The 12916-nt window shown below is 50.0% G+C and overlaps 1 protein-coding gene across 5 annotated transcripts in view; it reads left to right on the plus strand.

The window, feature by feature from the left end:
• Positions 1-8391: 8391 nt before the first annotated feature.
• Positions 8392-12916, plus strand: part of LOC135829468 (uncharacterized) — a 169987-nt gene continuing 165462 nt past the window's right edge. For all 5 annotated transcript variants that reach the window (XM_065341869.1, XM_065341870.1, XM_065341871.1 and 2 more), the window contains exon 1: positions 8392-9536. In XM_065341869.1, coding sequence (XP_065197941.1) covers positions 8579-9536 — 958 coding nt within the window. In that variant the 5' untranslated portion in view covers positions 8392-8578. The remainder of the gene's footprint in view (positions 9537-12916) is intronic.

Raw genomic sequence — 12916 nt, forward strand, 5'->3', positions numbered from 1 at the left:
ACTGGGATGATATTGGCGTCCAGTGTACGGACACCAGTCACATTTCCTGCGTCTTTTGCAGCATACAGGATAGACTCATCACTGTAAAGTCCACTACTTCGTGATTTTTATTTGTAGAATACATGACAGGCGTATTCAGTGTGCCTCGCAGGACTGCGAGATGCTGCAGAAGACCAGTTTCGACCTTTCTGGACCGCCATTCACCGACGGTGGGCTACATGATGCTGGTGGAACTAGATTCCAGTGAAAACCCAAGATTCCTTTGCTCCTGGACGCTCCGACGTGTTGTGATATCTGCCAGGTGCGCAGTAACTAGTATTTTCATCGCTATAGCGAGGACGACGCCGATCGGCAAACTCTCGCTCACAGCCATCACCAGCCTCTCAAAACCATCACTTGGCATCCCCCAGAGGTATAGGAGAAAGCCAAAACAGCTCTCAACAAACAAAAGCTAAGGACGATGGAAAGAGAGCATGTCAAAAAGAAGACGAACAGTATGAAGTTCAAATGGGTTTGAACACTCGTTCCACCAACTATACCACTTTCAATAAATCGTGACGCCATTTTGTTTTAACACGCATACGGTCCATTGCAAGCGCATATGTCATAGCCCGGGAGTGAGGGCTTGTAACTTACTGCTGATAGCTACTGTGCGTAGAACGTGGACACACTATGTCTTCCGTAGTTGGAACAGTTATGTACTCTTGATGATAGGTTTGGCTGCTTTCAATAGATGAAGCGCACGACTGTGCACTTGCGGTAGAAAGTGCAATACAATGTAATTATGAATTCGCAATATAGTAGTAGTACGCGAGGTGTGGATGAGCGTGAGTGCACCTACTTGACCACTTGGTTGGCAATGCTTTTAATCAGGTTATTGCAGTCTAGACGCCGGGTCTAGTCTCGCCCCTTTCTAATACTCTTTCACACTTTGCATATTTATGTTATCATGATGACCGCCGCTTCTAGATCACGCAGACCTGTGCGTGTATGTGTGTGCATGTGCGTGTCCGATCGCCGTTCCGCGCAGAGGACAAAGTAGCAGTAAAGCTGCATGTTTAGCAAGTACTATCGCTACTGCCGCTGCTTGCTGTTTTCTACAATGTGTTATATCATAGCATGCTGCTGCTTTTCGCGAGAGGTTCTTTCGGTGCTCTTCTTCCAAACACTGAACATATTCTCTGCTCTGACGAGATCAGTTGGTGTGTGTGTGTTGGGATTAGGATTGGGTGAAGTTGCGTTCCGTACCAGCCGTGACTATACTTGTCACCAAACGTTCCGAGGTTAGCGATCCAGCCAGACGAGACTAACCGGAACGCTGTCCGAGCGAGTTATCACAAGTGGTGCTGTGACCAGGATGGCTGGCAAGAACGAGGCAACAAAGTTCACCATTCCTAGAAGAGGCACGAAGATCTCGGCCAGGCGCTTGTAGACGGTGCAAGCGCAGTCTAAGTATATTGAAGATGTTCAATGGATCCTGCCTCACTACTGGGTGTGTTGTTGTGGGTGCGGGAACTGGCCTCCACCAGGGAATAAAGAGGTTTGTTCTCTGTTGTGCTCGATAGGCATGGCGCAGTGATGACTGAGCTGCCTTTTGTGATGAGAATGGCATGCTGCATGATGGGCATACAGTTCGTAAGGAGGGGTATGGATGTGTCGTATCTCTCTAGTCTGTTTGGTCTAGTCCTCAGACTGGGATGCCAGCCGGAGTGATTAGGGTGAAATATTGGCGGCCTTGTGCGCGAGGAATCATGGCATGATGTTGAGAGGCATGCATGATGCGCCTTGCACTGGTCGGCTTGGCTAAATGTGTGATGAACGGGAATCCGGATGGCGCACGAGGCTCCGCGAGATGTCGCGAGTCAGGCGTGGGATCGGGAAACCTGATGCGACGGTGGTCGCTTGGCATGTTCACACGGCGGTCAGGGTTACAGCGGTTGAATACGCTGTGCCCACGCGCCTGGTCAGACCATTTCTTTGGGTCGAGGGTGTGATCCGGCAGCACCTGATGAGCGTGCTGTCGAACAATCCATTCCTATGGTCGGATGCGACTCTGGAACGGGGATGTTGACCACGGGGACAATCGATGGGTTGTCAGTGGAGATGCTGGTAGATACTGGAGCGGCTGTAAGCTTAGTATCTGCGGATCTAGCCAGGAAGCTGGGCTACGATCCGGATCGACTCACGGCGGATGCGCCTGGGTTGAAGTTTTGTGGGGCAGATGGTAATAAGCCTCTGGTGGTGAATGGAACAGTGGTTGTTCACCTAGGCGTTCAAGGATGTGTTTGTTCGCCGGAAATGCGGGTAGCCGATGGGCTACGATTTCCATGTGTGCTGGGACGTGATGTGCTGTCCAGCATTCCCTGTAACATAACCTCTGCGAATGGCAAGCTATGTTTCAAGGTCGAAGAAAGGCGAGGGTGTGGTGCAGTTGAGGCTCCGCTCCGCTTGCAGGAGAAGATTGTTCTCCCACCACACCACGAGATGACCGTGCCGGCTGTGGTGGACACTCTTGCATTCGATGGGATGCCAGAGTTGGGGCTCACGGAACCAGATTGTGGGACTGCGAGCGACCCTGGTCTCTTGGTGGCAAAGTGTGTTGTGCGGCCACAAGAGAATCGTGTTCCCATGCGATTGATGAATTGCACGGCGGAACAAATCACTCTGCCCAAGAGAGCCCAGATTGGCAAGCTGTGTGCAGTTGCAACTGTGGTGGACGGTAGTGAAGAGTTGGACGAGGCGAATGACTGGTGTAGCTACGGGGCTAACCAGGATTTGTGGTCTGTACTGCGAGTGGGGAACCCCGATGGTGGTCCCGGCGCAGGGAAGCGCTCTCCAGGCGGGAAGAGGCTGCTTGAAACCGGTGGTGGTGATGACGATGGTCGGTCACACCATTGCGCGATGAGGGATGATGAGGCAGTACACGAGGCCGACGTTGACCAGCGTGGTCGTGGTACGATGCCTAATGGCTGTTGCTCTCAGGAGGGTAACCGGGAGGCATGCTCCCCACCTGATACAGGCAACAGCGAGCAGCCTGTGGTTGAGGCCGAGCAGTTGGCTAGGCTCAGAACCTTGGTCGAGCAGTACAGATGTGTATTCGCTATGAACATGTCCGAGCTGGGTCGGACAGACGTGTTGAAACACGAGATTAGGACTAGCTGTGATGGTCCAGTTTATGAGCCCGCAAGGAGATTGCCTTGGAGCTCGCGAGAAACATGTCGGAAGTTGGTTGACGACATGCTTGAACAGGGTGTGATCGAAGAATCGGTCAGTCCATGGTCTTCACCAGTTGTGTTGGTGCGGAAGAAGGACGGATCGACGAGGTTCTGTGTTGATTATCGGAGAGTCAATGCGATAACCGTGAAAGATCCATACCCACTCCCGCGTATTGATGATACGTTGGACGCGTTGGGCGGTGCGATGTACTTCTCGACGCTTGATCTGTGCTCTGGGTATCATCAGATGCCAATGGACGAGGCAGACAGGGCCAAGACGGCCTTTTCCACGCCTGATGGGCACTATGAGTTCAATGTGATGCCATTTGGTGTGTGCAATGGCCCGAGCTCATTTCAACGGCTGATGAGTGCCGTTTTGCAAGGTTTGCAGTGGCATATTTGCCTGGTATACCTCGATGATATTATCGTGTTCTCAAAGACGTTTGACGAACACTTGGAACGACTGGAAGCAGTGTTCCAAAGACTACTGGAGGCTGGTCTTCGGTTGAAACCCTCCAAATGTCATCTGTTGAGGACAGAAGTCAATTTCTTGGGTCATGTTGTCACGAAGGATGGTGTGCGCACCGATCCGGACAAGATTGAGACCGTGTCAGAGTGGCGGTGCCCAAAGAACGTAGCAGAGGTGCGTTCTTTCATGGGTTTCTGTGGCTACTATCGACGGTTTGTGAAGGATTTTGCATCCATTTCTCGGCCGCTGGTGAAGCTGACGAGGCAAAATCAGAGGTTTTCATGGGATGGCGAGTGTGAGATCGCATTCCAATTGCTGAAACAGAAGATGTCTTCAGCACCCACGTTGGCGTATCCGAGGTTTGAGACCGATGCGCCCCCATTTGTAGTTGATGTGGACGCAAGTGGCCATGGTTTGGGAGCTGTGTTGTCCCAGACCGACGCAGATGGTCGGGAGCGACCTATTGCGTATGCAAGCAGAGGGTTGAACTATGCCGAGAGGAATTATGGCTCGACGAAGAGTGAACTCCTCGGACTAGTGTGGGCATTTAGGCATTTCAGATGCTATTTGCTGGGTCGAAGGTTTGTCGTGCGCACAGACCATCAAGCACTAAAATACCTGACCCGTTTCAAAGAACCAAGTGCAATCGTGGCGCGGTGGCTTGAGTTTCTGAGTGATTTCGATTACGAGGTGCGTTATCGGAAAGGTAAAGTCCATGCCAATGCTGATGGCTTGTCTCGACAAGTGCAGGATCAGAGGTGTGGCACCACAGTCCCTGATGAGGTGATCGCTGTGGTATCAGACGAAAGGAGCTCAGTGGCGAATGCTGAGTCGGTCCAGAGTGACCTTCATACGCCCTTTGTGCGGCGACGAAACTGGACATCAGCTGATTGGGCTGATGCTCAGCAACGTGATCATGAATTGACACGGCTGAGTGAGTGGCTCAGCTCCGGGTCATCTTCGCCTGACTTGACTGGTGTGAGTCCGGCTCTGAGGCATTATTTCCGAGGACGAAAATGTCTTGTGGTGCGGGAGGACGTGATATGTCGCGTTTTGCACAGTGAGAACGCAGGAGAGGGCACAAAGTTTCAAATTTTGGTGCCAGTTGCGTTGCGCGGTCAGGTGCTGAGTGAGTACCATGATCATCTAGGTCACTTAGGCGTGACTAGAACGTATCACCAGATTCAGTCCAAGCTCTTCTGGTATGGCATGAAGAGAGATGTGGAAGACTGGATTGTTAGTTGTGCGTCGTGCAGTCGACGATCGAGACCTGTGGGACGTGGAAGTGGCGCACCACTAGAGGTCACTTGGTCGGGTTATCTGTTCGAGAGAGTTGGAATGGATTTGATTCCCGGATTGCCAGAGACAGATGCTGGCAACAAGCACATTTTGGTAATTGTTGACTATTTTACCAAATGGGTTGAAGCGTATCCGCTAAAGAGGATGGATGCATCCACGATAGCTTCAAAGTTTGTGGGTGAGTTTGTTGCAAGGTTTGGAGCACCGGAGAGTGTGCACACTGACCAGGGCAAAAACTTTGACTCCAGATTGTTCAGAGATGTCTGTTCAATGCTTGGTATTAAAAAAGACCAGGACGACGGCTTATCACCCTGCTGGAAATGGGTTGGTAGAGCGTTTTAATCAGACATTGGAGAAGATGATTTCTCACTATGTCGATGTGCATCAGCGAGATTGGGATGTGCATTTGCCGGCGGTTTTGATGGCTTACAGAGCCACGCCTCAGGCGAGTACGGGTTACACGCCTGCGTATCTACTGTTCGGTAGACAGATGTGTCTGCCACAGGATGTCGCTTATGGCTTACCACCTGATGAGATGGTCAGCTTATGCGAGCCTAGCTATGTCAGAGATTTGAGACAAAGGCTAGCGCATGTGCATGCAGTTGTGCGGAAGAAGTTGGAAACCGTGCACAAGCATCAAGCTCACTTGCATGATTCGGGAGCAGTACCCGTTTCATTCGCAGAAGGAGATCTGGTATGGTTGTTGGTACCAGCAGTTCCGGTGGGGACTACTCCGAAGTTCTCCAAGCTCTGGCAAGGGCCGTTTGAAATAGTAATGAAGTTGTCAGACGTAGTGTATCGGGTGAGAGATACACGAGCGGCCAGTGTCAAGGTGCAGATTGTGCACGTGAACAGGCTAAAACGATGTAGAGTAAGGCCTAACCATCTTCACGCTGTGAGTGAGCTGGAGGAACCTGAAGATGCTGAGTCTGTCGAAACGCCCTCGGCTGATGTGTATGTGCCGGACCCTACAGACTTGTTGTATTGGGATTCTGATGAGGATGCCCAGCATGAGACGTATGGCGGCGTGGACGGTGTTGGTGGCCAACCAGTTGTGCAGATCCCGCTACCAGTCAACCAGCCACCGCCACAACCAGCCCAGATTGCGGTTCAGACTCGAGTTGGGAGGACCGTCCGGCCACCACAGTACTACGGGATGCCAACCCAGTTGAGAAGACGACGGTAAGCCGAATGTTGTCGCCACGAGGACGTGGCAGTCTTTTCGAAGGCGCGGGGAGATGTCATAGCCCGAGAGTGAGGGCTTGTAACTATTACTTACTTCTGATAGCTACTGTGCGTAGAACGTGGACACACTATGTCTTCTGTAGTTGGAACAGTTATTGTACAATATACTATACGGTGTGTGCCAGCTATATCACCTACCTGTAGAATGATAGGTTTGGCTGTCAATAGATGAAGCGCACGACTGTGCACTTGCGGTAGAAAGTGCAATACTTGTAGTTATGAATTCGCAATTATAGTAGTAGTACGCTAGGTGTGGATGTGCGTGAGTGCACCTACTTGACCATTGACTGGCTATGCTTTTAATCAAGTACATGTACTTATTGCGGTCCAGACGCCGGGTCTAGTCTCGCCCCTTTCTAATACTCTTTCACATTTTGCATATCTTATCATGATGGCAGCCGCTTCTAGATCACGCAGACCTGTGCGTGTATGTGTGTGCGTGCGCGTGTCCGATCGCCGTTCCGCGCAGCGGACAAAGTTGCAGTTCAGCTGCATGTTTAGCAAGTACTATCGCTACTATCGCTACGTCTCCACGTCGAGCATGGTTCCTTCACCCCTCTGGTCTTCTCTTCCTGTGGGAGGATGGGCCACGAAGCTGCCATCACGGTGAAGAGGCTGGCAAGTGCTTTAGCCGTGAAGAGGCATGCGCCGTACACAGCCAGATGGTGTGTTGGCTCAGATGCATGCTAAGCTTTTCGCTAGCCAGGTCTGCTATTCGCTGTGTCCGTGGATCACGCTCAATTCGCCGCCGTCACTTTGACCATGCCCCTGTCGACCTGGTCCGAGCAGAGGCACAGCTGGTGGTCAGCTAGACAGTTGTCATCATGTTTAATTTCTTTAGTTCTCAATCTATCATTTTCATGCCAGGCGTGAGCCAGCCCCTGGCTTAACAAAATGGGTGCGCCTTTTTAGTTTAGTTTTCTTCCTTTTAGTTTAGTTTTTCTTCTCTTCTTCTTTTTATTTTGCTTTGCCCGTACAAGAGGCTTACTTAGTACTATCGCTACTGCCGCTGCTTGCTTTTTTCTACAATGTGTTATTTTATAGCATGCTGCTGCTTTTTGCGAGAGGTTCTTTCGGTGCTCTTCTTCCAAACACTGAACATATTCTCTGCTCTGACGAGATCAGTTGGTTATGTGTGTGTTGGGTTAGGGCTGGGTGAAGTTGCGTTATGCCAACCGTGCTATACTTGTCACAAAACGTTCCGAGGGTTAGAGACGACACAGCCAAGGGCGAGACTAACCGGAACGCTGTCCGAGCGAGTTATCACACCTACGTCCATAATGTCTCCTTGCGCAGCAATGCGCAAACCCTGGTAAACAAGAACTCTACTGTTTCCGAATGGAAAGACGACGCTGAAGACGATAAGCAACGTTTCAAACGCTAGCAAACAACAGTTCTTTGTGAAAAAACTCTTTGCTGGAAGTGTACGTGATCTACAACTCGCAAAAATGTACGCACTATATTATGATGTATGCGGGATCTACTGAAAGCTGAACGTCAGAGCAACTCGATGCGCCCCAACTATCAATACGTATCAGCTTTGTACAGCGAAGAATAGCGTGTACCTAGTACCTGTACAGTGCGCGCATGCACTAACGTGTGTGTTGTGACTTGACTGGTGCCACGCAAGTAGCTCTCACCTCGGCAATTTTGACAGGTCCTGTCACGTGACTGAAGTGCCTACGTACTACTACTAAAGTACTACTATTTTAAAAGTACTAACTAACTGTTACTTATTATTATCATGTACACCAGGTAGATCTACACTGTATCATGATTATTGTAGTAGTAGCAAGAGTCCATAACCCAAGAGTATGCAACTGTGATCATGGTGATTATGGGTGCATGCGTGGCGCGCGCGCTGCCTTCATTACGTAACTTGCCTTCATCACGCTCTGAAAGCATGCATTCAAACTCTCAATTTCTCGCACGAGCCCATCCGTTTTTGCTCGATTCGTTCCAGTACCTACACAATCTCTGAATTCTGGCGCGTGAACTCTAGTTCCGTACGAAAGTTCATTTCAAACTATAGGGAAAGTGCGGTGTTTGATTTTCAGCAGTGCGCGCCTGCGCGCCGTGCGCGGACTGCAGCTGAATGATGTAATGAAGGCAGCGCGCCGCGCGGTTGGCCCATAGAAAAGAGATCACAGTTGCATACTCTTGTAGTCTTGGGTTATCTGGTTATCATGATCGGACTCTTGCTAGTACTTACAACAAGACTAAGTGCAAGTGGGCGCTAGCTATGCGCTCAGCAAACACCAAGAAAGGCACGCGAACGTGCGAACTAACGCGTTACTTTTCGGCGCAGGGAGTCGTGAACTGAGCCTTGATCTGAACCGGCATACGCACGATGGCGGAGAGGCAATCTTCTGTCATTGCCCAACCAGGCGCGGGTCTGACCGGAACTGCAGAGAATTGCCTAAAGCCGGGCGAGGACGAGCGAGTAACCGTGAACGAGCCACCTGCTGAAACGTCCAGTCCTTTTCATTCCATTTTTGCCCTGGAGGTGGGCTGCGACAATTGCGACAAAGGCCAACCTCTGCCTCTGGCTTATCAAGGAACGTGTTTCTTACTCAGCGATCTGAACTGTCGCAAGGAGGAGTACATCTTCGCGACTGCCGCACATAATCTGTTCTGCGACGATTGCGGCGAATGGCTCTGGGTACAAATCTACAGCGATTTATCTCAGGAGCAGTTCCTAACCATGGGAAAGATATCCCGCAAGAACAAGAATGGCTGGTTGATCGTTGCTGACTGGTACAAGGAGAATGCCAAGGATGCAAAGAAGAAGAGCAACCCTGACCTATTTCGACACGACTATGGCATAATAACAGCCAAGAAGAGTCGCTGTAAGTGTCCGCTAGCGTACTGGGCAGATAAAAACCTTCTTGGCGTTGCGACCCAGTGCCAGAAGAATGAGGATGACGTCCGCATGTGCGGATACCCAATGGACACCTACTATGGTGGCAAAGAAGAGAGGGCCGAGAAACGCAAATACTGGGTTGACAAGCCTCGCCCTGCTACGTTTGCAGAGCACAGCCATCAGCTTCACCACTTTGTTGACTCTAGCCCAGGGCAAAGTGGCTCGCCCGTCTTCCTTCTGCCCAAAGAAGGCGAAGCTGAGACGGCCTCTGCTACTGGCTATGTTGTGGGGATTCACGTCAAAGGTGCCGATGAGCGTAATTCCGCGGTGAAGCTCCGGGACGAGCATGGACGCGACACAAAGCCAATGGAAGACCTCCGAAATTGGGCGAAGGATCCATCACCATGGTTACCAGCCAAAAATGTTGAAGTTGCTGAGAAATCAGGTAAGTGGCTGGCCGGGGTTACCGATTGTTTTTTCCAAGTGAAACGTTTTAGTGTTTTTCAGCCCCAACACACCCAACCACTCCTCCTGCGGAGAAAGGAAGTTGAACAATTTTTTTGTATTGTATTGTTCAAGGTTATGGAGAGGCCAAAGAAGGGAAGGTAAGTGCAATGAAAACGAGCACAAGCTACAATCCCGTAATATATCAAAGATAAGTAAAGAGCCCCAAGTCCTTTTCCGTCACGAACCATACGGCGAAAAGTACGTCGTGTGAAACAACTTGGTTTGAAGTCAACCAGTCCATCACAATGTCATGCATGAGGAGTACTGTAGGAGTTTGCCTTTGGCTTGTACAATTCGTTTTCGCAAAGCTTCCCCTTTCTTTACTTATCTTTGATATTAATTATGAGCCACCCAAGTTGGGTGGTGTGCTGCTTTGCTGCTTCGAATTGTAGTTAAACCGCTTTGTCAAGTATCCTATTGGTCTCGTCATCGTCCAGTAACAATCGGCATTCTTTGTTCCGTTGGGACTGTAGCTTGTGCTCGTTTTTGTTGCGCTTACCTTCCCCTCTTTGGTCTTTCCATAACCCCATAACCTTGAACCTTCCGAGTTGGAAGGCTGTCGGTTAGCGCCACGCAGATGTATTGTATTGTATTTTATTATTTTACTTGGGCATTCCCAACAGACCCTAAGGTCTTCTTACAGGGTGCCCAAGATGAATGAATTTGTTAAGTTCCTAGCAAAATGAATTGGGGATATGATTTGTGCGAAGGGATTCGGGAAGCGTATTAAAGCGGTCAGCACCAAGGAACGAAATAGATCTGTATCCAGCTTGAGCTTGAACAATGGGTAAAGACAGGGAATTATTGACTTGGCCGCGGGTGACTCTTTCCGTGTGAGCGCGGTCACAGCGAAGGGAGAACGAAATATCGATTCGATCTTCGGCACCCAAAAGTAGCTGTTAAAGGGGAAGTCCGGTGAAAAATTTAAATTTCACAGTCCGTAGAGTTCGGGGCGCTGAGTCGAATGGTCTTTGTCCGTGGAGGCTGCGGCCTATGGTTCGTCAGATACGCCCAATCGAACATGTGCGGATTTGAGCGCGCCTCACCCAGATCCAGGTGATGACGTCACAGCGTGCAGCCAGGTGGCCACACCATCTAGATGTGTACAAAAACGGCCATATTCGGAGTGCGTTCGATTGGGGAACCGTTTATCGCAGCTTCTTCGGACCAAGACCATTCGATTCAGTGTTACAAACACTACGTACCCTGTGATTTTCAGCTCGGTAAACCTCGAGGTTATACCGTATTTTAGCCGTTTCCGAGTTGGACTTTTTCCGTCGACATGCACTGGCCTCTATCTACGGCTCTAGCAATGCGCTGCGTGCATGCTAGCTGTAGTGCAGTCAACAAACTCATCACACACGGAACTACTCTCGCACTGCCATGCTGGGGTAGGTACAACAAGACTCGATCGAGTCACAAGACTCAGAAAACTAGTCAACACACGGACTTGTCATGTACTACAATCGTATCAGTCGTGTAGTCAGAGAACGAGCGTTTCTCCTTGCCGGTGGTGGTTGTGCTTTGAGGAAGAAAATTTTAGTTTTCCGCTCCCGCCTCATTATTTTATGCTGCAGCGATGAGTGCACAACCGTGACAAGTGACAAAACAGCGAACAGCTCCCGGACCTAGAACTTTCAGATCCACTAGCGTTGCGAGCGAAGAGTCGTGCCCGTAGTTCAAAGAGCCTGCACTGTTCTCCAATTGAGTGTGCGAAATACGCCAAGTTCGCACCAAAACATCACCATGTGGCAGGTTACTGGAGTCTAAGCGAATCGGTATGGAACAACATTTAGTCTTAGAGCACTCGCATCACTCTTCTCCATTTTGGCGACTCTGCTCTCCAGCGAGCTGATAATTATATCAGCTTCGTCTGCAATAGCTGCTGCTTCTTCATCAGTCGGAAACTCAGTAGCGCTCACTCTTGACCGGCCCGCGCGGCCATTTCTTCAGCTGAATACCGAGGTTCTCAGCCCCAGACCGAACTCATGAAGGTCAGCCATGGCTGCATCCTCACTCTCACAAGGAGTTACGTCTTTGGAGTCGCTTGCACCACCTACTATGGGTCGCCAAATCATTTGAAATAGCACTGACACTATTGCTTTCACACACTCCTTTTGACCTAGCTGCACGCTATGACGTTGCGGAGGGTGTGGCGCGGCCGCATGACGTCATGGTGCAGCCCCCGAAACTCAGTTTTTCAAACGGAAATATCTCGAGAACGCTTTGTCGGGGACATGTGGGACCAACACCATTCGACTCAGCGGCCGAAACTCTACCAACCCTGAAATTTAAATTTTTCACCGGACTTCCCCTTTAACCCTGGACTAGCACATAGAATGTGTATTGCTATGGTTACATGCTGGGCAATTCGGGCTGTCCAAGTCTCCACTCGGTCACTTGCGTGTCATGGCCCGTTCCGCACGGGATATTCTAGCATGAATTCAGAAGCTGTTTTCAGGTCGGCCCGCAGACCTAACTCCGTCCAGTAAGCCTGGAAACGTATGCACTGGTTTTAGTTCGCGATTTGCGAGCGCAGGCAAGTTCACTCCTGGAAATGTTTGCGATTATGGAGTCAATTTCTTCAGTTTCTTCACGGCAGTTCTACGTTTCGCGCCGGCTTACTTTTTTTTGCGATTTAACACCCATTGCAAGAACCGTGAAGGTTTCCGGATCGCGAAAATGGTTTCCGGGTTTACAGGAACTGAATCTCACGTGAATCCGTGAGTTTCTTTCCTTTCCAGGTTGGCCAGACTGCATTGCAACCCATTCGTTTATCATTGTGTTTCGAATACACACATCCCGTCGAAGGCCCTGGGCAAAACATTAGTTGGTTTTCCTTCTGAATGGGGCGCTTGTGATTGATAAAACTGATGCGAAGTACCGTTGATTTGCCCCGCTTTTGAATTCTTGTCCCTGTCGAATGTCTACTTGTGATGAAGTGGCTTCAGGTCCAGTTATGCGTATGAATACGGTGTCCAGTCAACGCACGTATGCTCTACATGTGGCAATACGTGCTAGTGTCTGTATGCCTGTGAAATATGAATGGATGTACTCCGTGTGGTGTAGACCAGGTGTGCATTGGTGGTCGATTCACATGGCTTCGCCAGTTGTGTGGATTAGACAGTTATCTGGCGCTAGTCTTGATCTGTCTCATTCAGATCTTGTTCGCTATCGTTGCTATAAGAGAAAATCTGTGGGTGCACATCCAGTGCATTTTCAGATTTGCGTGCTTCTCTTGCGACGCGCGTATACATGGTACATGGTACATGGTGAATGGAAATGTGCACAATGCAGGAGGACAAGCCTGATCTTTCG

The sequence above is a fragment of the Sycon ciliatum genome, chromosome 13 (genome assembly GCF_964019385.1).
Source record: "Sycon ciliatum chromosome 13, ocSycCili1.1, whole genome shotgun sequence".
NCBI lineage: Eukaryota > Metazoa > Porifera > Calcarea > Leucosolenida > Sycettidae > Sycon > Sycon ciliatum.